Genomic DNA, 27834 nt, shown 5'->3' with positions numbered 1-27834 from the left:
CTATGTACAACTGACCTGGTCCGGACCCATGGGCATCCCTGACATGGGCATGGTGTTGATATTCATCTGCCCGATATGGCCACTGCTGCCATTCATGTGCATCATGCTGTACGCGGCCGGACTGCCCTGATGGCTGAACTGCTGCTGTGGGAAAGAACTGAAGCACAAAAGGACAAAGGAAAATTACCTCCCAACAAGGTTACACACTGATATATTGCCTTCCCGGCACCAGCTGTCAGCACGTGAAAGGTAAAACTATTCTTACATTTAGTTGTTTCTACCCAATATCTGTTTAACACAGAAATAGAAATTTCCCTCCCAAAAGGAATTCTGAATTTTTAGATCCACGCAGAGGTACTTGTAGGTATTTCCTAGTGTCACCTTTTTGGAGGCTTCTGTTAGGGCTGCACCAGCCGTTGTAACGCCGTGCTGAACTTTTGTGTTTCACCCCCCCAAGTTATTTTTTCAATATTCAAAGACTGAAAGTTGCTTCCAGTCACAAATATTGCACAGGCCCAATATGAATAAATGGAGCGAAGATCCATTTAACCAGTCTATTTGCTAAGCCAGAGCAGGATCGAGGACAATACAGACACTAGAGAGAGTTATTTTTCCCTCTTCTAAATCCTCTTCCTACTACAAGCTCTTTAACATAGCTCCTACTTTCGACAAAATGAAAGACTATTTTTGAGCTACAGGTTCTAACTGTGAAGTTCACCTGCTCCTGGCCATGCTTCCCGACGGCCAGCCCTTCATCTCCGGGGACTGGTACATCGTTGCTGTCTGAGGATGCTGCATCATAGGATTCTGGGAGGGTCCAATTCGCGAGGACATCATTGGGTTGGGAGGGCTTGACACTCTGCTAAATGCAGGATCGGGTTGTTGGCTTATTCCTTAAAAGATGAAGGACAGACAATACAGTTCAGTTACCATCACCCAGTACTTTTAGTTTATCTTCTTGCAATGATGGGAAGGGAAAAAGTCATCCCGTTCTGTACAAGTATTTTCCATTTTTCAGAATTACTGCTATTTAGGTAGTTTGGATTAATAATAAATGAAGAAGGGAAAAGAAAACCAACCAACCAACCAAACAAAAAGAAATGTTAGTACTAGTACCATAATTAGGTGGATAGGGGAATTGCTGTGGAGGAACTTGAGCCATCGGAGGGCCTGTCAAAGCACTGTCCATGCTTCCTGAGGCAGTCACATTTGGTGGTGGACTGAAGGCCTGAGGTTGCTGTTGCTGCTGCATCATCATTGCCATCCTCTGTTGTCTAAAATGATGACTTATTAGCTCCCTGTTACGCTGAGCCACCATTTGAGCATTAAGAAAACCTTGCTGCTATCCCCCAAAGAAAAGAAAATTCATATTAGAAAACACTTTTACAAATTAAATCACGTCAATCAAACCTCCTACACCCTTTCTAAGATGCAGCATATCCATTACCAGAACAGAAAGTTAAGAAAACCCACAACCAGTACAAAAATCATTAAAATACCAGGCAAAGGTTTTCATTAAGTTGTCATTAGTGCTAAACAAATGATAAAGTAGATTAGCTATCATATTATAGGTGGAAAAGACTGTGGCACACTGTATTGGTAGCATGACCTAATGAACAAATCCCTCTCAAATCTCATCAATAAGAGAGGTGAAACCCACCTTTTTTTTTTAATTGCACAGGGGAAGAAAACAAACCAAAAAGGAATGCTGTGGGACCATGAAAGAAGGGCCAAAGTCTAAACAGATGAAATATGCATCTATTTAAAAATTACTGTTCCAGATGGGTAGTGTAATAGTGACTTACCTGTGATCCGACCTGTGGCTGCATAACTGGTCTCATCACTGAGGTATTACCACTGACTGGATTTTCCATTTTCATTTCAAGTGCTTGACGGGTCTGATTCATAAACTTGGAAAAAGACATTTTAGCACTATTAGCTTGAAAATACCAGTATCTGAACAAAGTAATGGCAACTCCTCCAAAAAACATTCTTTACAGAGCTCTTGAATCCATACAGTGCAATGGTTAATTTTTGCCTTGTTTGATGTACCTGAAGTAGCAAACTATTCAGTTAATCAGCTCAAACATAGTTGAAAAGAAAAACCTTCTAAAGAGTGCAGTGCTAACTGGCTTTATTTTTTTCTTCCCTTGAAATTAGCACTTTTAAGGAATAAATATTTAGCAGACCCTCTGTTTGGTCCAAATCATGTTTTGTCAGAAGGGTATAACCACTAGCTTTGCTTAAAATGATAAAATTTTGTTTCCTCCCCTCTCCATCACAAAACCCCAAAGCCACACAGCTTGAATCAGTGTCACAGAACAACCAAGAGAGAACACAGTACTGGCTAAAACATTGCCACTCCATGTCACACAGCACTACTGCAGTTTTCCAAGTTTTATTTGTACATTTATTTGTAGAGCACAGGAAAGACAAGGACCTGCCTGAGCGGGTCCAGAGGAGGGCAGGAAGGTGATCAGGAGGCTGGAGCACCTCCTCTGTGAGGACAGGCTGAGAGAGTTGGGGTTGTTCAGCCTGGAGAAGAGAAGGCTCCGGGGTGACCTTAGATCGGCCTTCCAGTGCTGAAAGGGGGCTGCAGGGAAGGTGGGGGGGGACTCTTGATCACAGAAGGTAACGATAGGATGAGGGGCAATGGATTTAAACTGAAAAAGGGCAGAACTGCATTTTCACATGGGGAATTCAATGCTGAAATCGTGCAGCAATTTCTTAAGTGGAGCTTTCCACCCAACATTAAGATCTACATGGCTGTATCTACTCTCTCACCTTTCATCCTAAGAAAATACCTATAACGACATCAAATCAATAACTGGAAATTTCATATTTCAGTAAGTCCAAACGATTAGTTAGAAAACATAGTGAAACAGAAGTAACAATCTGATTTACAAGAGAAATGTGGCTGCTCATTTAATGGTATCAGTGAGACAGAAACAATACTAAATCTTAACATGGATAAAGAGATCATCCAGAGCTACATCGCACAAGAGTACTGTTTTAAGTAGCAATAATGTTGGGTGCTGCAGGAAACAATCCAATCTGTAGCTAAGGAGGCTGATGAAGGAGAAACACTTGCCCTAAATAAAGGTTCTCTCACTCCTACAGCCATTAGGCAGCCAGTGTGAAAAGCACTGTCAAAATGAAAGATCCATCCTTTCAGCCACCTGCTGTACTGTCAATTTTCATATTCATGAAGCAACACAGGTCAGTGTGCACCTTATTCCATTCCAAAACAAGAAGAAAGTGTAAACACAGGCGCAAAAGCTTACCTGCTGCCCCTGAAGCCTCTGCTGGAGCTGCATGCGGAGCTGCTTTGGTGTATTGGTTCGAGGTCTCATCGCACTCGCTCTAGGATGCATACTTTGAAGTGGAAAATTGCTCTGTTGGCTCATCTGATTCATCACTGAATTAAAGGATGGCTGTTGTCCTTGAATGTTACTAAAACCTCCTGGCATCGCTGCCCCTTGCCCTTGGTAGGGCTGACCGTATAATGAAGGCTTCTGGTCAATCATAACTGAAGACTCCTGACCTTGAAATGAATCTTGTTTGGGTTCCAGAGCTTGTCCCTTCAACAGATACAAAAGTGTTTTCACTAGCAGTATAGTCTTTAAGTAGGAAGTCCTAAGGAAACAACAAAGCTAACACGGCGTACAATAACTAGTAGTTTCTTGGGTAGAACGTAGCATGGACAGATTACTATTAGTTTTGTCTCCAGACAAATGAAATAGCAAAAGGTATTAATAATAATAATAAATCTTTTTAAATCACTTCTGCTGCACACTGCTTACACAGGCAGACCAGTATGATTATTCACGCCCTTCTGCACTTTCAAACTGCTATTTGTAAAAATGACAGTGTGATTTTGTGTTCTTTACCAAGTTTCAAATTATTCACAGAATTTCTTTTTCCTGTTTGCTAGCCATGCAAATTCAAGCTGGAACTGGAGGACATGGAAGCGTCCTGCTCACTAACATGTCACTGCCAGTCAAGTATTTCATAACCCAAGCTCAGTTGACCATAGTTATACCAAAGAAACCAAACACAATTCTCTGCTTATAGAATTATAATGATTACACCCAAAACACTCCCCCTATATACCAAGACATATTACAACAATCTCACATAAGAAAATGCCATTTTATGTTTTTGTAATGCACAACAAATTTAATCAATATTGAGCTTCTCCAATGAAAATCACTACTCAATGTAGATGCTCCCAAAGGCAGATTAGGAAAACAAAGACAAGGAAGTGAGGGGCCAGTGAGTGAGGAGGCCCTCTTCACTTTCTTTTCAGGTAACAAAATAATACAGGTTTTTGGAACATAACTGGCCAACATCTCTGTTTACTTACTTGGTTTACAAGATCAGGAATTCCTAATGCTCTATCAATTTCTTCCAGCCCTGTGACATCCGTATTACTCAGCAATGTGTGCAGCTGATCCAAAAGTGCCCTTTCATCATTCTGGCCCTCCATATTTGGTGCCGGACATAAGAGGTCATCCAAAGAGCTTCTAACTAACTGTCTATAAACATAAAAACGTTACAACCATTATGGACTCTAAAGGCATAGACATAGCTTTTATATAATATATTGACCTGGAGATGATTAAGTACTATCATCACCCCCAAGACTGAAGTAAGACCTGAGAACTTAAGTCCCAAATTTAGGTCCTAAATCATTCAGTCAACTGCCACGTATCCTTGAACACCCGTAAATCCTGTTTTCTCCTGGCTCCTGCACGTGTCAGAGACATGATCTCAGATTTTCCCACCTCTTTTCTCCATGCCTCCCAGCTCAAGGACTGATTGACTTTGTTAGCAACGCCTTTTGCTGAGCTGGGTTAAAAGACAGCCAGTGTCTCATCATCGGCAGAAGTGGAAATAGATTCTGACTCCAATCTGTTATTCCCACTGCATATGCCGCATGAATTTTTTTCCAGGTCTTGAATTCTTCTAGCAGTGAACAGCTGTATTTACTTATCATAAAACCTTCCCCAATTCTACCTGTTTTGTGAACCCCGCGATGCTTGCTCCATGGACAACATGCTGTCAGGCCACGATCCTGGTTGGTTAGATGGTCCTGGCTGTCCGTATGGATTCCCCGCCATGCCAATGTTTATCTCATTTGGCCCTGTGAGGTAAAACATTTGTCTGTTTTTTTAAAAACAAAAGGTCTCATCTTGCTCTCCCAGTGTTCACATAAAGCATGGTGGATGATCGCACAGATTGTCAAGCAGCTTCACGAGCCTTCCACTAGCATGTTTTAAGGCGTAAACTTACATAAAATCACACTCGCACAAGATAATTTCAGAAATATAATAGACCACAGATTTAAATATGACCCTGTTACAGCAGAATTGCTGTTTCTAATCCTTGAGCCCCCAAAATAGGAACTTGACAGATATGGCAACTTCACATCCCAAAAAAAAGTCTTCTGGCCAATGAAATCTGGCTGCTAGCAAATATACATTGTCCTAATGACATCCACAACATTTGGCATCTTAAATTCCAAAACAGGGTGAAAATCAAAAGAAACAGAAGGTACAGAACGAGTTTTGCCCTTTGGGAGTACGGCCTTCCTTCGAACTATTCAGAGACATACTGCACTACATTCAGCACTACACAGAAGAGTTGTTTCATCCCATTATTTCCCAGTATTTGTAGGAATCACTTAGCAATAATGATTTCTAGGAAGCTAAGCTGAGGAATTCTGACTCAAGTCAGGACTGCACAAATTCTTCCTGATTTAGCCGTATATCCACATGTCACATTGAAGCAGTAAGTCTGTCTAGGAGAGCTGGTAACAGCCCTGGTAGCCTTCCATGATAAGAAACAAAAAAAGGAATGCCACTGTCTATTTTGGCCCTTTTTGGGCATGCTGGCATTGGCACATTAGGCAGGACAATTTCAGCTCTAGGGTAAACGTTTGTTAGAGAGATAGAACAGAAAAAAACTCCACCACAGTCTTTAAGACTGTCTTCATGTTTTATACATGCAGCTTATTTTCTCCCATGCAAACGTGAATACTTAAAAGAGAACCTGTACTTGCAATGTGGTTTTATATGAAATTTGGATACTTCATGTGAGAAGAATTTTGAAATACTCAAGAAAAATTAACAGCAAAAAACCCTCATCTATTATCAACTCCAATAATCAGAATATTAGTATCTTCAAACATAATCATAGATGGCATTTAGTTCCTGGAATTTAGCGGGGAAGTACTGCACTGAAGAAACACACAGAAATAACTCCCCTAAAATCTGGAGACTCAGCATGAATTACCTGTGTATGAAACACACAGGTATCACCAAAAGAAAACAAAACAACCACCGAAAAGTCATCAAATGTTGCAATCAGGGAACAAAAACAGTATTTACCTCACAAAGCCTTTGGATGAAAAGCCAGTATTCTACCCAAACCGAAAAGATTCTGATAATGAACGCTTCCTGAGAAACTAGTGAGATTGTGCTAAGTAGGAAACAAAAGTAAAGAACTTACTCATGTGGATCATTTGCTGCTGCAGCACTGGCCTCGTACCAGGTAAGCTGTTGGAGCGAACGGGCAGCGCGGACATAGCACCACCCACCGTGGGTCTGGGAAGGGACGCGCTGAACTCGGGTCCTGGTCTCAGCATCGAAGCAGAACTTGTCGGTTCCAACCTGTTCACCTTTGAGTTTGGCAAACCCCAGTCTCCTGACTGATGCTGATTCATCGGCACATTTCTGTTGGGAGCGCTTGCTATAACAACAAGCAGAAAATACAATAATTTTTCATCTAGAATACATTACAAATTTTGGGTTTAGAATTGTTTTTATGGGGTTTTGCTTTGTTTTACCAACAAGGACACCTGCCAATGACAGAGCAATTCACCGAACTCCTACAAAAGCATCTAAAGCTGCCAAGTTCTAAATCATCAAACAACTATATTAACATAAATATATTTAAAAATATTAATGACTGACTGCCATCATGACCTGTTCTTGCTTCTATAGATCAAAAACATACGTTAAATTCAAACTCAAAATAGCAAAAAAATAATTTAACTACTAAACAAAAGTGAAGTACTGGTAACAACACACAGAGAGCAAACAGTCACGTTCTTATCATTTTAGCTAGGGATAATAAAAAGTACGCTGATGGTAAAATTAGTATTCTTTAACGTTAGGATTTCTTCTAACCAAAATTCATATTACAACCTTGCAACCTTTTTTACATAAAAGCTTTTTCCTTTACAGTGAGATCTATTTGTACACAATCAACAAACCCAGATTTGCTCCAAAATTTTCCTGGTTTTCAATCATTCTTGGACTTCCACCCATCAAGTTTTGCTTTTGTAACATGGAGAACGCATTGACATTCCTCACTGGCACGCTTGAGCCCACAGGGCTGTCTAAAGACATGGCTCTGCTGAAAGGTGGGCGGGTAGCCTGCACAGCCTGGGGACTCCTCATACCTGTTAAAGAATTAAAAGATGCATGCAATGTACATTTTAAATAGGAAGTACCACTAATGACTTCAGTAAGCAAGTCTGACCTATTTACAGACACATATATTTGACCATAAGCAAGCCAGGAATAGTTATTTTTCTTATGTTCTCACAACACAAATCACATGTTGAGTACATAGTTAGGCCCTTCTACAGGAAAACCCAAACGCAGCTCCCTGTGGCCCTAGACGTGAAAAGATTCATCTTCAGTGCTGTAACGAACCACGTTTTAACATTTGAAACACCCTAGTGTTACAGACTCCGTGATGTATACGAGTGGACTGCCCAGCCTTTGGGCAGCTCTGACATGGAGACAGAAACAAGTCAAATGGTTCTGTCTGGAACCAGTTAAATCCACACACAGTGTGTCCCTGAGCACCGTGTACCACATCGACTAATTAACCCAGAAATCACTGTGCTCCACAGCCAACAGTGTCAGCGGCCTTATCTGTTCTTGTACCTTCTTTTACATTTTCCATTATTCATGTTTCAGCTCCTGAGGGCAAGTGACAATTGCAGTGGCTGGCCTACTAGCAAGGTTATCTTTCCCTCCTGCTAAGGAGGGGCATTCCTTTCAACGTCGAGGAGGAGTACTCATTAGACTTTGCAGGCCACGAGATGTGCAAACCCTAATTTTAAAACCAAAGTGATATTAGATGAAATTCCTTACCCAATAGCGCATTTCCTTGAAATATTGCTTGCTTTGTTCCAAGGGTATTTCCATTTGCAGACATAGCATTACTGTAAAACTCCGAACTAGTCAGATCACCTAGAATTGCATCCAAGTTATCCAAGTCTCCACTCATCTGGAAAAGACGCAGTAAAATACCAACGTTACTTACTAACATATGGCTATCCTTCAGCTTTTATTTAGCTCCTCGCTAATCTTAAAAGATACAACTGGGAGACAAATGTTTTAGTTCACTGACAGTACCTTGGGCAATCTCTCAAAGAACTTCAGATATCATTTAGCTACATTTTTTTTTTTTAATAGTATTTTGTTTGGCTAGTTTTTAGAATTAGGAGAAACTAGAGGTACACATAAATAAAACAAAAAGTATCTTTGAATATAAACATTTCAGTCATCACAAATTACGATGAGAGCAAACAATGTCAAGAATGCGTACCACTCATCGCTGAGTAACGTATTTGCCATAAATACAAAGCCTAATTTGATCACTGCTAAACACACCATGTGAAAAGCACCCACAGATTTTTCTGGTCAATTAGAACCCTAACCTTCTTTACAAATTTGTCTTTAAATCAAATGCAGTTTTAACAGGAAAAGAATTGCATATGTAGTGCATTCATACCTTCACAAAGCAAGCTTCTCTGAATATGTTAATTAGATCTCAGAAGCAAGTACTGAAACTATGCATTGGGTACAATTACACAGTTGTGAGTGACTTTTCTGTAAGTGGTAGTCAAAAAAATGTTACAAGGTGTTTCATTTATAGTCAGCCATTAGCTAATATAAAAACTGTGCAGTAATTTTTTATTTACATAGTTATTACTGACTTGGGAAATCCAAGTTCTAAGATATCAACATGGTTTCAGTAAACTCTGCCATACTGATCAGTCTTATTTACTTTGAAGCAGTTCCAAATGTGACTTAGGAGCTAAATACAAAAGAAATATTATCTACACTTCATAATTTTAAGAACAGCTGTCCCTAAAAAGTGTACTGCAGCTTTCAGGAAAGTTGTTCCATGGTGATATAGTTTGCTATATCATGATATTTCTTGGAATTTCAACTCCAGAAACACTGAAACAAATAAATATACATCTTTTTATTTGAATGCTGAACATATATGTATTTGGAACATTTTTCCTCATTTAAGGAAAAAAAAGGGTGCTAAAACCAATGAATGAACTAAACCCAGTCTATAGCTATTGTAATTATTACATATTTTTGTGTATTGCTTATATTTTCAAAATGAAATAATATTATACCTTTTGCCATTTTATTTTCAACTAATTACAGAGGCAGTTACAGCTCCATTTCCTAATAAGCCATAAAAATAAACATGTGCTATGTGAAACAGCAGACGTTAACAACCTGATTTTAAGGAAAAATTTGTAAATATATGCTACCTTAACCATACCATAACTTAAAGGGAACATTAGTCCAGGACTTCGCATTTGGCTATATACGTATCCTCTATAGTTCTCTTTGTTTGTGCTTTTTCGGTTACAGTAAAACCTGAGCGTACAGTTTCACACCATTTGCACGGAACTTTCTTAGAAATGTTTACACACGTGTGCTAAAAGGAGTGTTCTGTATTTAGCCATTCACTGCAATAAGAAAATACTGGGTTGTTCACTACCATCCTTCTACACTATACTGTACCTCTTCTGCTGGTTCTGTTTTCACTTTCGCCTCTTTTTCTTGACTGGAAGTCGGAATTGTAGAACTACTGCATTGTCCCATTTTATTATCCACACTTTCTACTTTAGGCTTCAACTCTTTGGAAAGTGGGTCCTTAACATCATCTTTATCTAACAGGTATCTTAGTAAAGCATTGTTTTCCTTCTTCTTTGGGCTCAGTTGCTCCTGTTTGACAGTGCCTTCTCCACAGGGGGCTGTATTACTAGCATCATGGTATGTGTCTTTACCAGTAGCTTCAGCTGTGATCTTGGCTACCTCTGCAGGAGAATTACCGTTCTGCAACAATTTATGTAAAATCCTGTGCTTCTCTTGCAGGAGTGATCCGTGCATGTTTGAGGATGAAGATACCCCTCCCGATGTTGACGAGGAAACTCCTGAAGGACTGGTAACGTTGGTAGAAGATTCTTTACAATTTGAGTCTAAAGGTGAGTTTGATGCTGTAGAATGTCCTCTTTCATCTGAGGAGCACGTGAGTAGCTGAAGCAGCTTTTTATGCCCTTTGCTTTCAGATGGTCCTCTCTGACTTTCAGGTGTCTCCAGATTTCCCTCCTTACTCTCTTTTTCACTAAGGAGATCCCTGCTGTTTGACTGGCAGATGGAACTCTCCACTTGGTTTTGTTCACAATACAAACCAGAAGGGCTTTTGGAGTCCTGGGTACTTGTCTTACTTTGCTGAGCTATGCTCATGTTTGGGGAATTATCCAATTTTGGGCCCGGTGAAGAAAGTGTTGATAAAAGGGAAGTTCCAACACCCTCACTAATGGCTTGGAGAGCACTAAGAGAACTGCTAGAGAAAGTGCTGTTGCCGGTGTTGCTGGCAGATCCCATCGGAGAGTGCATACCTGTATCACATGACAGAGATCAAACTTGTTAGACTACAGTACAGTCTGTATCTACTTTTCCTTTGGATTATGTATGGCTGCCATTTTAAAATCATTTTTTGCCATGAAATTCGGTATACTACATTTAAGTAACACATATAAGGTCATCTAGAACTGTTAAAAAGGATGAAAGATGGAGTTCAGATAAAAGTAAGAAAAGATAGGCTTAAAAAAACCAAACAGCTTATAGTAAAAATAAAATACCTGTAACTGGAGAAAACTGGTGTGAACTCATTTTTGGACTCCCTCGATTTCTAGGAGATATCATTAGATTCTGTTGGTTGGAAGTTAAACCAGGACTACCATGTGGTGGGCTACTTATATTTAACCCATAACTGTTGTTCTGATAAGCAGAGGACTGCATTCCAGCTCCAGAGTTCACTGGCCCCATAGCTCCAGGGCCTCCATATCGAGTGCTGCTGAGCTGACCCACTGCATTGGGATCTCCCATACCGTAGCTCCTGCTCTGCATTGGCATGCCTTGACCAGGTGACATGTTCATGAGCCCACCAACTGAATTTGTGTTTCCAGCCACAGGTGTTCTGATGTTTTGCCCAACTGAATTCGGATTTGGCCGATATCCATTTTGTTCTCTGTAAATTCAACAACATCCCCAGAAAACCCAAGAAAACAAATTAAAACCTTGTTTGGAATCAAGTGCTACAAAGACAGAACAACATTATTCAATAATTTTCAAAATTTTTTTCAAAAAGAACAGTGAGAATTCAAGCTTCCACAAAAGCAGAACTAAGCCATACCACTCATTTATTCATTACAGCAGTGCTCAGTCCTTTAGGAGATTTGAGTTCTAAGTACATACGGTATCACCCCTTCAAAAGGCTTTCATCTACAGCCATTAGTCAGATTTATCAGTTTAAACATCTTCCTTCTTTTACTCCCTTCCTGAGTCAATGCATGACACCATTCTACTGTGCACATTAATGATGCTCTGAACCATCTCAGCTACTCATTTTTCAGCATCTGGAGGCACTCTAATGCCAGAGGGAGACAGATTCCCTCCGGAGTGGCATTTCAATTACTCTTGCAATCAACAAGAACAGGTCACAGGAAGTGCTATTTAAGGTACATTTAACTTTGAGTCATCAATGATGCATCTGAGGGGGTTCTGTTGTCTTTTTAATTGGTTTGCAATTAAAAAGAGTACGATAAAGAATGCAACTGAGCATTTCTATTTTCAGCATTTCATCATTATAAATGTTAAACCAAAAGGATAATGAATGCCTAAGACAGGTTCCATGCAGGAACTGAGGAAAAACCTCTTTTGACTGCAACTGCCTTTCCACCACACAGTTAAGTTGGAAGTGTCAGTGTTAGCCTGACACATTTATTTGTATGCTATGCAACTCTGCTTCCCCCTCTGTTTAAGTTTTAATCAGATAAAATATTTCGGCATACTAATTTTTTTGAGGTATCTTCAAGGTCAGATGTATTTTTAAAAGCTATGACACACTTAAATGACAAACAGATACTACTGATTTCACCTTTGAAGAAAGTGGGTAGAGACAAATCCATGGCGGTCATTAGTTACAGGATTTCGATACAGTTTACTCTTTGTTTGCGCAGTCACTATAGTACCATCCGCTAAAGAAAACCGATACAATGGTGTTTCAGCATGACCTTGTGTATAAGCTGTAAAGGAAATACATAAATATAGTTCATATTTAAAAACTACTAATATGCACTTGATATTTTAACACAATACCCCTCATTTGCTAAAGATTAAAAATAATAATAATTATATACATATATATATATATATAAAAGACACACCCAGAATAGCTATTCGGAAAAAGGAAGTGGTCCACATTCTCTCTTAAATTAGTAACAGAAGATAAAAGCAAACAAGATTATTTTGATGCTGCAATATTTTGTGCTCACCACAGCTGGCAAACTGTTAACGGACTTTCAAGACTAGGTTAGTGGGTTTCTACGGTTTCTCCTTGCGGAGAAGGACTATTCAGCACGTAAACATTAATTGCACTAAAATATACAGGTAATTAATATAGAATAGAAATGAAATTTAGAAGCCTTCGCATTAAGTATTTTTAAGTTCAGAAGTTTTATTTCAATCAAAAAAATTGTGGAAACCATTGCTTTTCATCTGAACTCCAAATTTCTTGTTAATTTAGGACTTATTTAATCAGTTAAGTTGAAGAACTTCCAATGGAATGGAAATGCCACTTTCTGCCAGTATGAGTTTCGCTCTATTTAGTATCCCCACTACCTGAATTACTTCGTAAACCCTTCAAAAAGTTCTGACTAGAGTTCAGAAAACTTAGAAAATGTCATCCTTCATACTGAAGACAGCAACTGTACTTCACTTTACCTATCAAGTTTATCAAATTAGCATTACAAAATACATAACACTGGAACACTGAAAATATTTTGAACCCTTGTCTCTTGAATAAGAAAAAGGCATCAACACAACCGTTACCACTGTTAGCGAGCTATCCTTTAACAAAACAAAGGAAGAACTAAAATTAAAAGTCAAACTACAGTTAAAAAATATCAAGCTAAAGATAATTAAGGATTACACGTTATTACAGAAATATAGCTGTCACTGTCATCGCTATATCCATCTGTGGAAAAAGAGTTTACTTCAGGCGCCCAGATCACGTATCTGGTATTTCCCATGAAAATTATCAAAACAGGTATCTAAAAGACACATTAAAAAAACAGAATAACTTCCAGCAGAATTCCTGTTTCTCAAAAGGTCATTCTCCAGCTTGTAAATATGAGTCATGCTAACAAAAAATATGAAAAAAGAAAAAGAATACAGGCAGAAACTTAGCATTTTTGCTTTTCAGCAAAAAATGCAGCCACTGGGAGAAGCAGTACGACCAGACATAGCAAACAGGTTTTTACCTTCATGATAGTGGCGTTTGTTTGACCATGACTGTCCATCATTATGGCATAAGAACCTCTGAATACACCGACGAATTATGTCTTCAAAGCCAGGTCTCATGGAAGACCGTAATGAGTTTGTATCGATGTTGACAAGTTTGCCTGTAACAGGAAAGAAAATCACAGAATCACAGAATGTCAGGGGTTGGAAGGGACCTCAAAAGTTCACCTAGTCCAACCCCCCTGCCAGAGCAGGACCACCTAGAGCAGATCACACAAGAACGCGTCCAGGCGGGTTTTGAACGTCTCCAGAGAAGGAGACTCCACAACCCCCCTGGGCAGCCTGTTCCAGAGCTCTGTCACCCTCACAGTGAAAAAGTTTTTCCTTATGTTAACGTGGAACCTCCTGTGCTCCAGCTTGCACCCAGTGCCCCTTGTCTTATCATTTGCCATCACCAAGAAGAGCCCAGGTCCATCCATCCTCCTGACACTCGCCCTTTACGTATTTATAAACATTGATGAGGTCACCCCTCAGTCTCCTCTTCTCCAAGCTGAAGAGACCCAGCTCCCTCAGCCTTTCACCATGAGATGCTCCACCACCTTCATCACCTTTGTGGCTCTGCACTGGACTCTTTCCAGCAGTTCCCCGTCCTTCTTGATACACAAGTTAAACTCTTTATGACGGTGCCAATCCTTTTGTATAAATATGGTACATTTCAGAAGGCTCCAATATCACCATTTTAATTGTTCATCAGCCTAACACCAAATTTTGAGTATGCAGAAGTTACATCTACAAATTATCTGCTGTATAAGAATATGATGCTGCTTGTTAAAACATCAGTATTAGATAATATTTAGGTAACTGGCTACGAGGAAGTTAAGCACCCATAGGTTAATGCCAGAGCTTTAGAAAACCATAACTTTAGACTCTGGTTACAAGCACCCAAAGGATGCATATATACTAAAACTTTCAAAAATACCGACCAACTACATCCACAAATGAACCACATAAACACTAACTGGTATCTGAAAAAGCCAGTTATATAAGATATATACAAGAGAGATTATATAATTGTTTCACTTTAAATAGCATAAAACCCTTTAAACATTAGGTCACGTACTGTAAAAATATAAGCATTCTAAAGAACTTTCATTAACTTCAGTTATGATTTAAAATATTTGTTATGTGTACAAGAAGGCACAATGACAACCATTTAAAATGCTGCCAAGTTAAACCCAAGTAATTCTTTATACCAAGCTGCTGAACAATAGCACACTAGCACAGAGACAGAAAACGTGTCCCACAGTTGTTGTTATACCCCACTGCCAAGAACGGTATATTGCAAAAACCAGTTGGGAATTCTCAGTATGAATTCTGCTAGTCACTATAGAGATACAATTTATTTATATACTTGCTTTATTTAAAACAAGGGCACACGGAAAAAAAAAAAAAACAAAACAAAAAAAAAAAAGATACCTTCATACCTTCACCTTGGGTACATTTCTCACCTGAAAGATCATGTCTTGTAATAAAGCTCTCTGGATTTGTTGGAAATACCCTTTCAGCAGTTGTGATCCGACGTGCCACACAAATCATACAGGACTGCAAATCTGTATTTAAAAAATAATATTTCTTCTTTCATTTCTCTCCTGTTTTATCCTAATAAAGCACCTAATAAAATAGCTGTATGTTTAGTGTTAAAATGGAAGTGCAGACAATAAGAACAGAACTTTTTGCATCTTGTTTCCACTTACTCAAAAATAGATTGCAGAAGCTACAGATTTCACAACACATACCAAAAAACTCCACTCAGATTTCTTTTGTGAACAGTAATTCCACAAAATTTCCTTACCTTCCCCCTCTTCCATCATAGCTCTTGGCTGAGATAAAGCAAAGCACTGCATTGTTTCATATCTTTGACGTATATCCTGGTGGCTGCCTAAATCTTCCAAAAGATCATGAGAGGTTTTCACCATCATCCGGCAATTGAACGTATGGCTCTTCTGTCTAGGTGTTTCATTGCTCCAAGCAACTCCATTAACTTAAAAGAACACAGCAAGAATTTATACAGATTTTCATATAAAATCAATTAATAACTGATTTTTCTTAATTTAGATACCTTGCTTTCTCAATATGCCATCAGTTTTATACCTTGGTATAAAACAGTAGTATTGAAAACCAAGCCAAAAAACCTCTTTACCTTACATGACACTTTTCAGTCACTTGAAGGAGAGCTGAAAAGTCATTCACATATTTAAAAACCAAGCAGTTCCCTCAGCTAGTCTTGCGGCATCAGGAAATGTGTTCTTTTAGTACCCTTCTTTTAAGTTACCAAATCGCAAAGGCTGAAGTACAGCATGAATTTCCAACACATTCCATTCTGGGATATGCTTTAGTAAGAACACAGTAATATTTTTCAAGGTTAACATATTTTTGTAGTCAAATATCCTCTGTACAAGTAATTTGTTTTCAAAGGTTATCCATTACAAGTTGTTTTTTTTTCTTTTCCAGTTGTTTTCAAATAGCCTAGTAACAGTGTAGTAAGTCAAGTTTTATTACCTGAAGATTTAGGCAAGTTTTTAAGAAAGTCCTTCCGGTCCTCTTCATGCAAGATACCATAGACACTTGTATTAACCAAATCTTCTTGTTTATATTGCAGATACTGTGTGACATTTTCTGACACAAATACTATGTTCCCATCTCGATTTACAACAAACAGGAAACCATCCAATGCCTAAAGAGTAACATGACAACATATTATGTAAGACATACCGCCTAATTCTGAGCATAACTTAAAAACTATGTGGGTGATAAATGTCAAGTTACAATACATGCATTTCTTTTCAAGGGTAGAGATGAAGTTTTAAATTTTTCACTAAGGAAAATTGTGTCTGGTAAGGAATGATTTCAATATTAAAAATTCATCTGTTCATTTGTTATTCCATTGAGCTCTTTCACAGTGATAACCAGCCTCCTTGTTTCATTCTTGCTGGATTTGAACACAAGATAATGAATTTGTAACATTATCTCAACAGCTGGCAAATTGAAACAAGAAAAAATTCAGTAGAAACAAGTAGTAAGACACGAACATGAAAACACTTCCACCAGTGAGTGCTAAGAGGGTCTATCCCTATCTTAAAATACTGTATTTTCTTAACTGAAAGAAAAATTAAGTATCTATGTAAAACAATTAAGTTTCAAAAGTGCTTTTTAATAGACTTGTAAATACGGGATTGGTCTTCTAGGCATAAAGAAAAGGTATCTGCTATGTACCTTTTTTTACAATTATTCTTAGCTTATTTTACTTGATGGCAACATTTGTTTAAAATGCTTCACAGTTTAGAAACACAAACCCCAATACACATCACAAACCTCTAGTCTTTGCAAAACCTCATCCATTTGTTTTAATGCCTACCCCCTTAAAAAAGCAAAATATTCCCTATAGGAATCCCATAGGATTTACTAGGGCCTAATTTGTACTTGCCTGTAATAAAAGAGGTCCCAATGAATCCTTATCAATTACTCCTTGACCCGTAGAAGACACATCGGCTTTCTGAACATCATCATCATTAGAAACTGCTTTTCCTGAAGCCCAAAAGACACATATTTCAGTAAAGCAACATTTCACATGAAGATCACATTTAAATATTACAAGCCACATTCTAGGAAGCGTGTGAATAAAACCCAAAAAAAAAAAGGACAAAAGAGAGAAGAGGTCTCATATATTCTTAGTTGCTTAAGACTAGAAAAAATGTCACAGCTACATAATGCCAAACTCTTTGCTCACATAAATTGACTTGACAGTTAAAGTTGACAAGATCAACTTGTTTTGTGAACAATACTTCTGCTGCTGCTTTTGAGATCATCTGCCTATTGAATGCCTGTTGAATCTTTCAACGGCCATTAAACACACTCACTATACATATCTCTTCCCTGACATTTTATTTTGATCATATCATCATCATTGGTCACAGTCTTCACATTGCATAGCCAGTGTTCTACAAAAAGGCTTTGGCTTATGTTAATATATGGGTGTGTGTGTGTGTGTATATGTGTATATAATAAAATAATATTTTAAGAATCAAAATGTCCTAAATAAATTGACTGCAGGGGAAGGTGGAATGGGAATCCATGCCAGGCAGCAATTACATAAAACAAACTTTAAACTTTGTTCTATGGTATCTGCTGGCTGACTAACCAGACTACAAAAGTACCAGTACAAATCACATACTCAACTCTATAATGAAACAGAATGATTACAAAAGAACATACTAGATTACACCAGAGAAACCTTAAAAACAGAAGTTAAGATTAATTTTTAGAATTGTTTTAACGATTCTAAACGATGTGGCAATTTACCATGACAGGTAAAGTATACACCATATTGCACCTGGGATACACACACTTGGCAGGCTACAGTCATTGGGGGGTGCAGGTGGGGGTGGGGTGGTTTTTAAAACAAAATTCATATATATATATGCCCCCCACCATACATTTCAAAAAACAGGTTTTTTATATACCTGTCCATTAAAAAAAAAAAATTATTATACCACTTAGGTTTACCCTAGGCTGACAAAAAATTCCCAAGATTTGAAGCATTGCAATTTTCTCCTTAGTCAATTTGCCTATATCCTGAGTACAGCCAACTACACTATTTAATTATTTGATCCAAAGCTAAATGTGTTTTAAATACATTGGAGTCCAACACTTAACCATTTAGGAAGCATGTCTTAAACAGCACAAGAAATAACACAAAGCAAAGTCCATAAAAACATAATAGGAAAAAACAGCAATAAAAATCAATCCATGTGATTAGAGGTACGCCCCATAAGAAACTAGGTACTTTTTAAGAAATTAATTTCAAAGCATTAAACTCCCTTTAAGCATGAAGTCTCTTAAACTGAAAGACAACAGTGTGTATTTTTCATACCAGTGGGTATTCAGGATATTGTACCAGCAGACAGTACAGTACTATCTGCTTTTAGCTTGTCTGTGGACTAGCTTAAGCTTTCCCAATATTTTCAGGAAACTAGTAAGAAAGGCCATACAAAGTTTTAAAGCCCTGATTCCCAATAAATAGTGATGGTAAATACTTGTTTACTTTTAAACAGGAAATTATTGAAGGCATATTAAAGGTTTGGTTCAAGTCAAAGACTGACGACTTTCTCAGTTACATGCTGTTGTCAAAAACACTACTCAATTTCCCAAGTAACTACTGCTTTGGAAAAGGAATCACAAGAAAATTACATTATTTATTTTGGCTTAGCAGGGAACTGTACCTTGCTCTTTTATCTGTCGAATCTGTCTCACAGTTTCTTTTAATATAGCACATTTGTCTGGTTTGACATTGAAATTGTCAATGTCACTCAGATTAGCAGATATCAGTTCAGCCAGTTCTTCAATGTATTTGCTTTCCTGCTCACGCCGACGTTTCTCACCACTGCAGGTCAGACTAGGAACCAAAAACATGATTTCACACACTTACATACCATCATACACAAAAGCTGTGCTCACTCTGTGAACTTTAATGTATTTCATGTAACACCTACCTATTAAACCTCGGTAGTAGTCATGCTTCCAGCAAACCTAAGTCTGAAGGGGGGTGGGGGGGGTGTGTTTTGTTACATTGTTGTTTGGTTTGGTTTTTGTGGGGTTTTTTAAAGAATTTTAAGTACAAATTTATATTCAGAGGATATGCGAAAGCTGTTCACCCAAAAACTCCTCATATGATTATATCAAATTTAATGAAAACAGCAATTGTCTGTTACAAAATTGTAACACTCATATTTTAACCTTAAAAGTTACTTAGATTTGCTTCTAATTTATGAGACAAACGAAATAGAATTTTAACATTCTATGGCATCCCTTTGGTTTTCTTGTAATGAGATGACTACAGAAGGTGATACCTCAGAAATTTCTAGGCATCAGGACAAAAAATGCCATCTCAACGTCCAAGAAAAGCAGAACCTTGGACAACCTAATGTTGCTGGATAAAGTATCTCTCTGAAATTCCTTTTCCTACATAGATAAATGTGCTGAGTAAAGACACTATCTACAGCCTAAATCAACAGAGAGAACAGTGTCATACACAGACTATGCCAAGAGTAGGAAAACGGGGACTAAGGAGAACGGGAAGGGGCAAGCATGGGCACACTGAGGGGCTCCAAACAGAATGAATATTCTTTGAGAAGAAACCCAGTGAAAGAGTTAGGGAAGTATGTATGGACCAATATTGGAGAAAAATACATGACAAAGCATGGGTGACAAACTGAAAAACATAATTCTTGAATAGACAGACAGACACTGAAGACAGGGAAAAAGACACTGCAATGGAGGAGACTCACAAAGAGACACAAGATATCATCTGAGAATCTGATACACGATCTGTTGCATGACGGAGGTAATTAGCATGGGACGGTGGGGAGTATATAAAAGGGAGAAATACGAGTACACATGATGCCTGGTATTTTGGTGAAACTGAAGAGAAATTTAATAAAGGTTAATATTCTGTGGGAACAAGAACATGAAAGGATACTTACACAGAACACTTAACATGGTGGAAAGCAATGAGGTTGGACGGGGACAGAAAACCAAGGCCGTCAGATAAAGATCTCTGACAGAGTTGAGTGAGGGGCAGGAAGACAGCACAGAATGCCAAAATTTGAGATGAACTTGCAAAGAACTAGTCTGGAGAAATGAAGTCAAAAAAAAAATGCTCAACCTATTGCAGTATTCTGTGCTGACCATAACTACCTGAAACGAGGCCTGTCAAATCAATTACCAGATGTAAGATGCTGCCTTTGAAATTTCTGTGAAGCAGGAAGTTTTTCTTCTTTTGCCTTCCAATCACAGCTTCAAACAGTGATACCTTGTATGTTCACTCTATTAAGATTTCTGCAAGACTCTTATTATAGAGCATAGCTCATCATATCTACACACAATAACAAAGTTCTGTATCTTCACAACAGAAGGTAGTCTAGAGAATTTTTCAGTAAAATTATTAGTTAGAACTTACTCTAAATTGCAATCAAAACTCAAAAAATATTTTCAAAAACTCATTTAAAAAAAGGAGAAAGGTCTATATATAAACATACCTTGCACCTGGTGTATCACAAGGCAACGGCTTGCGCTTCCTTGACTCATTGGTCAAGCTATCCAAAGAGTTTTCTCCTAATCCACTCATCTTGACCATGCATCAGCAACTAAAAGCAATGAAATAAGAATTGTGAATGAACCTCTCAAAACAACAATTCAAAACGCAGAGAACTTACTCCCATAATTTATTTATTTTTATCAGATTTAGGATTGACTATTTTCACTGGAAATTCACATTCCTTTTTACTACTACAAAACAGTATTTGGTTACCATTTTTTTAAAAATCTATTTTGTATTTTGCCAAAACATAGGCTTATAAAGCTTTGCATCAATGTAAGCAAAAAGAAACATAAAAAGTGCACTTAGTTTGATTCAGAGATGTTTAAAATTTTGCACCATAGTACTGGGACCACCATATAGCTCCAATTTGTAGGAAAATAAAAAGCTTCTCGCTGTTTTAATGTATGTTTAGATAACTTGAAAGGAAAGTGGTAAATTAAGGTTATACCAAAATGTAGTTAAATGCTAAGGATAAAGTTAGATACTATTAAAGAAAAAGGCAAGTGGTACTCCAAGGCAACGAAGGATGGGTGACCAGAACGTTGAAAATACAAAAATGTTGAATAATATTTCCTTTTCTGTATGCTCCTTTCTTCTCTTCATGTAATCTAATCACTGCAGCCACAAATAATTGTCATCCTTAGGAGTAAATTAGTGGGCTTATTCACACCTGGCTTGGTATAAAGCCAGCAGACTATTATCATCACCTCGAACTCAACAGGTTACTATAGTCTTAACTGAGTATCTCTCGCTAAACCTTCTAAAATGAACAGTTTTCTAAAACTTTGAGGACAAGGCAAGCAAAGACTTCAAAACTTTTTCAACTTTACTGCTTCTGCAGCAAAGATTGGGCCATAACCCAATAAAATAATTGTTTGCTTTTGTTATAGTCATGTTAAACAAGACTGGCACATTATATATCCATGACACTCATTTCCCCTCACTCCCAAGAAGAAAAGGGAACACAGTCATAGAGGAGAGAACACACCTAGAACAGATCCTGCTATGCTACAATCAATAACATGCTGAGGGAGGGGAAAAAACCTTTTAACAGATCTATGATATTTATCTACCCAGAGTATTTTAAACATAATTAGAACTATAAAATAATCTAATAATTTATATTTGGTCACAATGACAAGACACATGTGGCCAGTTAGTAGTTGAGCATTTTTTAATGCTTTTAACAGAAATTTGCAAATTAAATGTAAATTTAATTTACTGCAATCTAGTTCAGACTGCAATTGTTTATGCCATACAGCAACAACAGTAACTGATTTTAAACATTTAAGTAAGATAGTTATACCTGTTAGCTGGAGAGAAGCTTTTCCATAACATATAACCCAAACACTAAGAAATCTTTCAGGAAAAAAAATGTTCTTTAAGGATCTCCACATGCAAAACCCACCATTACTACAATTAATTAAAAAAAAAAAAAAAAAAAAGGGTTTAGGATGACCAAATCCATGAGTCGGTGATCACGTATCACATGGGCAAGGAACTGATAGACACACTTCCATCTAAATGAAGTTTATGTTAAGGTGTCAGAGGCTGGTAGCCAACTGACTCAAGGCAGCTCTGCAGAGCAGGATCTGGGGCCCCTGGTGAACAAGTTGTAAGTTAAACACAAGTGAGCAGTGTACCCTTGCAGCAAAGAAAACCAACCACTTCAAAAGGCATCTAGCCAGCTAACTGCTTCCTGCACAAGACATCTAAAGAAGGAAAAAAAAAAAAAAAAGTGTGTGTGTATTATTTCTGATGTACTAACCTTGACTGATCAGGTTTTTTGCTTATTGGCTTTTTGAGGCGAAAAACCAATACTGCTATAATTCTTTCTAATGTCTACACTGAAAGGGCAAAGACACACAGGAACAGATTTGCATGAAGCAGCACGGGGGTTGCTTGCAAGAGCTGATACTGTTATTACAGGATGTTAGCTACTGGTGGAGAATTTAAAAGGACATCCTTCTTACAGCAGTACAAACCTTTGAAAGCCAGACAGGACAGAGGACTGCTGGCTGCACTGAGGAGCAGACACCGTTTTACTCTGGCACAGGTACGAAGCTCAGAAGTAAAATGGCATCTCTTTAACGCATAAGTTCTCTTCACAGCTAAGCAAATGTTACAATGCTTAACATAAAACTGTATTCATAACCAATCCTCATCCCAACTGATAGGTACTAGGAGAGGAAGGATAATATACTTTGTACATCATAATAAAATTAAAATCAACAGTAAACCATAATCTTGCATTTGAATTAAACAATTCCAAAAGATGCCTAACTCTGTAACTATGGTCAGGGACTGCACAGGTAAGAAGTTCGTTTTACATCTAAATATTTGATACAAAACCAGGATAAGTAAGACAAAACCCAATATACAGACAGACGGAAGAACAAGCCTGAAGACTTTTATTCAATTATATATTCCTCTACGGCAAAAACCTCTCAAACACATCTATAGTGGCCCACCTTACGTGACGCGCAAGAAAAATACACTGTTACGCCACTAGATGACAGTATGGCACTGAACAACTGCAGGATAATATTTTCTTCAATTAAGCAGCTGAATGAAAAACTACTCATCTGAACAAGCAAACAGTTTCCAAAACAACTTACAGAAATAGGCTATGATCGTGCAAAAAGCGGTTGTTTATCTGAAGCTGACACTCAGCAGAACATACGACTCTCAAAGTCTTATGCCTGGAGACCTCACAGCTGAGGCTGAATCCTGAGAGTCATTCTGTGGGTGACACATGCACAGCCCCGAGGACTGGTGCTTCCCTCCCTGTAACTGCATTCACAGGCAGAGGATAGAGCTGCAGGATTAAGCGCTACTATGGACAGAGAAAGGAAGAGCTCAAACTATATGCCTTAAGGATAGCTCAGGAAGGGTGTGGGCACAGCAAGTATGTCCGAAGCCAAGAGTAAGTTCTCTGTAAGAGGAGGAAATATTTAAAATACATTAAACAGTCGAAAACTTGAGCTAGGACAGACATTTCACCAGAATGTAATTTTGCAGGTAACAGGGTTGCATTAAATGATTTAGAACAGAAACATCATTTCTGGTTTAACATCTACCTGTACTGACAGATAACTCACAATATGATTACATAGAAAATCAAAAATTATTGCATTTTGTCTCAGAAACACGATACATATCTGAGAATATAACACTTCTTCTATTTAAGAAAACCTTTCAGTGCTTAAATATAGAAGTTTGGAGAAGGAAGGAAAAAATTAGGTAATTCATGTAGGCTGTTTCCCTACTATTATTACCCCCAAGTAGCTTGTGGTAGTTTATTCAGGCCTGAAGCTGCAGAGCCCCTGCACATGTATTTTCCTTTTCCTAAGAGTATCATTACAAGCTGGGAAGGCAAGCAATGCCTAGAACAACTCTGTAACTGTTTAGCTAAGGAAATTACAGAAGCTGCTTCCCAATACAGATGGATTTACAGCACAAATTGTTAACAGTCAAACTAATTTCCCTGCTATAGGAAATATTTGCAAAAGAAGCTATTATTTACTGAGTTAATAATGAAAGAAATAACCAGTTAAAGAGTATCAGGTGTTACATTTATCCACTGAATATGAACCTGTAATTTCTAATGAGCTAAAAAGTTTTTTCAAAAAGAAATCTATTTTGGGGGTCTGGGGGAGTTTTCCTCAGGTTAATCATTATTTCAAGACAGTTCCAAAAGAGCTTTCAAAAGTTAAAACTTTTATGCATTTTTTACTACTAAAAGCAAAAAAGTTTAACACAGCCATCCATCTTTGTAAACTTACTTTCTGAGCTAATAGGCAATAGCATTATTTCTGGCTCATGAACCTAAAAGACACCTTTGCTGGTTATACTGCACAATATTATCCACCTAAGTGAAGCACTTTTTAAAGAAAAGAATTACACAGTGAAATTCTATTACTTGTGTAATTAAAATAAATCTAAAAGCTAGCTTAATTTGACTCAATGAATAGCTCAGTTACTACATAGATCCAGGCAAATGTAGGAAACTACATTAAATTTTAGATAAGTATAGATTACTCAAAACACAGGAATTATAATCCTCCATCATAGAATATTATTCTTACTCAGAATAACGGACATATAGGTATGTCAGCAACCACTTCCATGAAAAAACTGACAGCTGTTCTCCTATTTTTCTTCAAAGTTGCATGTAAAAGCTCAAAATGTGGATGGCAAACCTACTGCACAGAAGGGTAACTAACAGTGGGACTGTATTATGAACTTGAGCCATCAATACGTACTACTATGTACTTTTTAATGAAATTTGTATGCAAGTATTTGCTTAAAATGCAAGAAGCTACAGCAGATTGATTACCTATAAGGATGAAGAAATGCTGAATATAAATTCTATCCAGTGATAAACAAATAGATTTTTCTAAAATTTATCTGTTCCTAGTTTATATAATCTATACAGCAAATTTCTTGGGACTGCCAAATTTTAAAGACAGGTACTTAATGAACAATAATTCCTATGTATATAATAATACTTAAATGTTTCCTAGTCTGATGTCATCTGCACCAGCAACTAACTTTAATTTATAATTTAAACTGCCCATGTTACTCCACTGTACTGGAATACTTTTCTGTCATTTTCATCAAGCATTTTATAAATTAAAAGCATTTTGTGCTACACTCCATTTAGCTATTGAAAACAGATGACTCAAAACCACACTTTGTTCTGTCCAATATGATTTTCCAAAACTTATTTGGAAAAAAAAAAAGCCCTAGCTCTTGCCAAATCATTTAGAAAGGTATACATTTGTATGAGAAAGAGAATGTTAAAGTTGAACAGAATCAAGTATGTCCAGAGCCCTCCAAAGTTTATAGTTAAAGTAAATTTGACAAAAGCAAATATGACACAAGAGGTGGTTCAAAGTCTTCAAAGCAAGACATTGTTTAATTCCATCGGCTGTAGCAGTAATGAAGCCCTACATTCTGATGTTCCTAACCTTACCCGTGGAGTGGAACCAAACGCAGCAATAGCTGGAGAAAAAGTTCCAAACTTTCATGATTATTTGCACATACTAAGTATTAGTTATGTACTGGTTTTCGCAAGCGACAGGTAAAACAAGTTCTAGTAAACATTAATCTGTCCATTGCAACAATATATGTACAGCCTTCCAAACAAAAACATAGAATTTAAAGAAATCATCAGTATTTAGGACTAGCATTTTTCAGCCTGCCAGGGTTTCAGTATTTTGACCCCCCAAAAAACCCTAAAAACAAAACAAAAAAACCAAACCAAAACCCAAACACACCACCTTCTAAAATTCTGTCCTGGACTACCAAGAAAAGGATGCACATGTCAACAATACAGCATGCCTGAAGTCAGGGAAGTTCCTAAAGCCATTTCCTAGAGAGCGTCCAAGTCAAAAGGAAATTGAGGAGAAGCACTAAGCACAGTAAGCAGAAAGCAGAAAGTTTTCAGTTCGAAACAACAGTTTCTTCCCTGGTTTTACTCACCTCACCCTCACACAACTTGGAAAGTTACTAACTTAACATCCATTAGATCGCTTTCTGATAGCTTGTCTTTCAACGCACTGGTTTCCTTCTCCAACTCAAGCATTATTCCCTCATGCCCATGTTCTCAGCAGCTCTAGATGAAAGACCTATTCACCAAATGGGACCTGGAAACTGGGAAAGTTTTCTCCTAACAGGGGCCCAAAACCATAAATGCTTCAGATTTAGTTTTTGTATTTGTTGAGCTGAAACAGTTGACCACACACACAAAAAAAAGCCCCACACCACCAACCACAACACACAACTATAATACAATACTAATTTGAAATACATCCAAACTACTTAAAAAATCATATTATTTGCATAAAAACATTTTTAACACTCCTTTGGTCCCATGAAACCATCAATTTTTTCCTATACTAAATATATGCATTCCTGGTATCTTGCATGCTTGGAAGCTCTTCTGACTGAGCTCATTTCTCGTTTGAAAAATTCACTAGGGAAAAAGCACAAACCGGCTCTTAGCATTCCCCAGAATAAGCCAATTATGAGGAATTAAATCAAACCAGTCCTTTTCAATGAATCATGAAGATAGTCCGGAATTCTTAAAATTGTATATAATGTTAAAATATTAAACACAATCCTCCTTTCTAAAAACCAAGGCATAAGCCACACAGTTTTTCAAGATGCAAATTGTAATAAACTGGTGTACACTAAGAAAGCCCCAAATATTTAAATTTTATTTTATACAAGTAAAACTAGAGAACATGCCATTAGACAACTCTGTACTCTTAGTGAAAATTTGTTATGTCAAACCTTTATTGCCCTCAAATACACATATATAAAAAGTATGATAGCTTTCCAGTGAAACTTCTGATTCAAAAATATTCTTGAAACTATGCAAAAATTCTTTTGTTAGAAGACTGACCACAGAAACAACTGATGTTTCCATTTACATAGGTAGGATTCCACAAGAAAACAAACAGAAAACTCACTTTCTGGCAGCAGGGAAATATGTTTTTTTTCTTTTTCCTTTCCCCCCCCCTCCCTTTCTTCCCTCTCCCCCAGCTCTTTCTAAGAACATGCTTCTTATATACTCACATGTACAATTTGTAAATTGTAGATTTAAAAATGGTAAGGGAGTAACTATTCAGGTACATACAATCCAAATATGAAATCGGTCACTTACTTGTCCTCAGCAAACATTCAAGCACAGCATATTTTTCAGAGGACCTTCAGAATCAGAAGTCATTTTAAGTCACATCCTGAAAAACAAAAAAGGCTGTACTTTAAAAAAAAAAAAAAAAAGCTTGCTTCTTAATTTTTTCATCTAATATTAATAATCTTACCAAAAAGTAAACACTCAATACAGAGATATTTTAATGTTAAATGAGTTAAAAACTCACTTACAATAACTGGAATTGTCATCTCTGCTATGTGCTGAACAGCTCAAAAGTCTGAATCTTAACATCACAAGTGCCACCCAGTAAGCCAGATTTCCTTTCACATAAGAGCTAAACATATTTATTTTAAACTTTTTTTTTTTTCCACTTTGGA

At 37.4% G+C, this 27834-nt stretch overlaps 1 protein-coding gene across 1 annotated transcript; it reads right to left on the bottom strand.

The window, feature by feature from the left end:
- NCOA3 (nuclear receptor coactivator 3) lies at window positions 1–27486 on the bottom strand. The gene is made up of 21 exons (XM_086474509.1): window positions 27467–27486; window positions 20732–20839; window positions 18917–19089; window positions 17122–17222; window positions 16197–16371; window positions 15490–15678; window positions 15146–15247; window positions 13658–13798; window positions 12274–12421; window positions 10976–11364; window positions 9852–10732; window positions 8172–8307; window positions 7280–7468; window positions 6514–6753; window positions 5020–5146; window positions 4367–4538; window positions 3285–3581; window positions 1806–1910; window positions 1117–1342; window positions 719–893; window positions 1–157 (listed from the first exon to the last, which is right to left on the bottom strand). Exons 2-21 carry the CDS (start codon window positions 20827–20829, stop codon window positions 1–3), a joined length of 4221 nt encoding a protein of 1406 aa, XP_086330635.1. The 5' UTR covers window positions 20830–20839; window positions 27467–27486.
- Between the last annotated feature and the right edge of the window lie 348 nt (window positions 27487–27834).

This window comes from Leptosomus discolor, chromosome 17 (assembly GCF_034619465.1).
Source record: "Leptosomus discolor isolate bLepDis1 chromosome 17, bLepDis1.hap2, whole genome shotgun sequence".
Lineage (NCBI taxonomy): Eukaryota > Metazoa > Chordata > Aves > Leptosomiformes > Leptosomidae > Leptosomus > Leptosomus discolor.
This window is presented reverse-complemented; position numbering and strand designations above follow the sequence as displayed.

Bases quoted from the DNA above. Each gene is read 5' to 3' on its own strand.
- NCOA3 (XM_086474509.1), bottom strand. From the start codon at position 20,829: ATGGTCAAGATGAGTGGATTAGGAGAAAACTCTTTGGATAGCTTGACC. The intron at 17,223-18,916 runs GTACAGTTCCCT...TTTGGGCTTCAG, and splicing joins TCGACAGATAAAAGAGCAAG to GAAAAGCAGTTTCTAATGAT. The intron at 7,469-8,171 runs GTAAGGAATTTC...ATTCTTTAACAG, and splicing joins TCAAGGAAATGCGCTATTGG to GTATGAGGAGTCCCCAGGCT.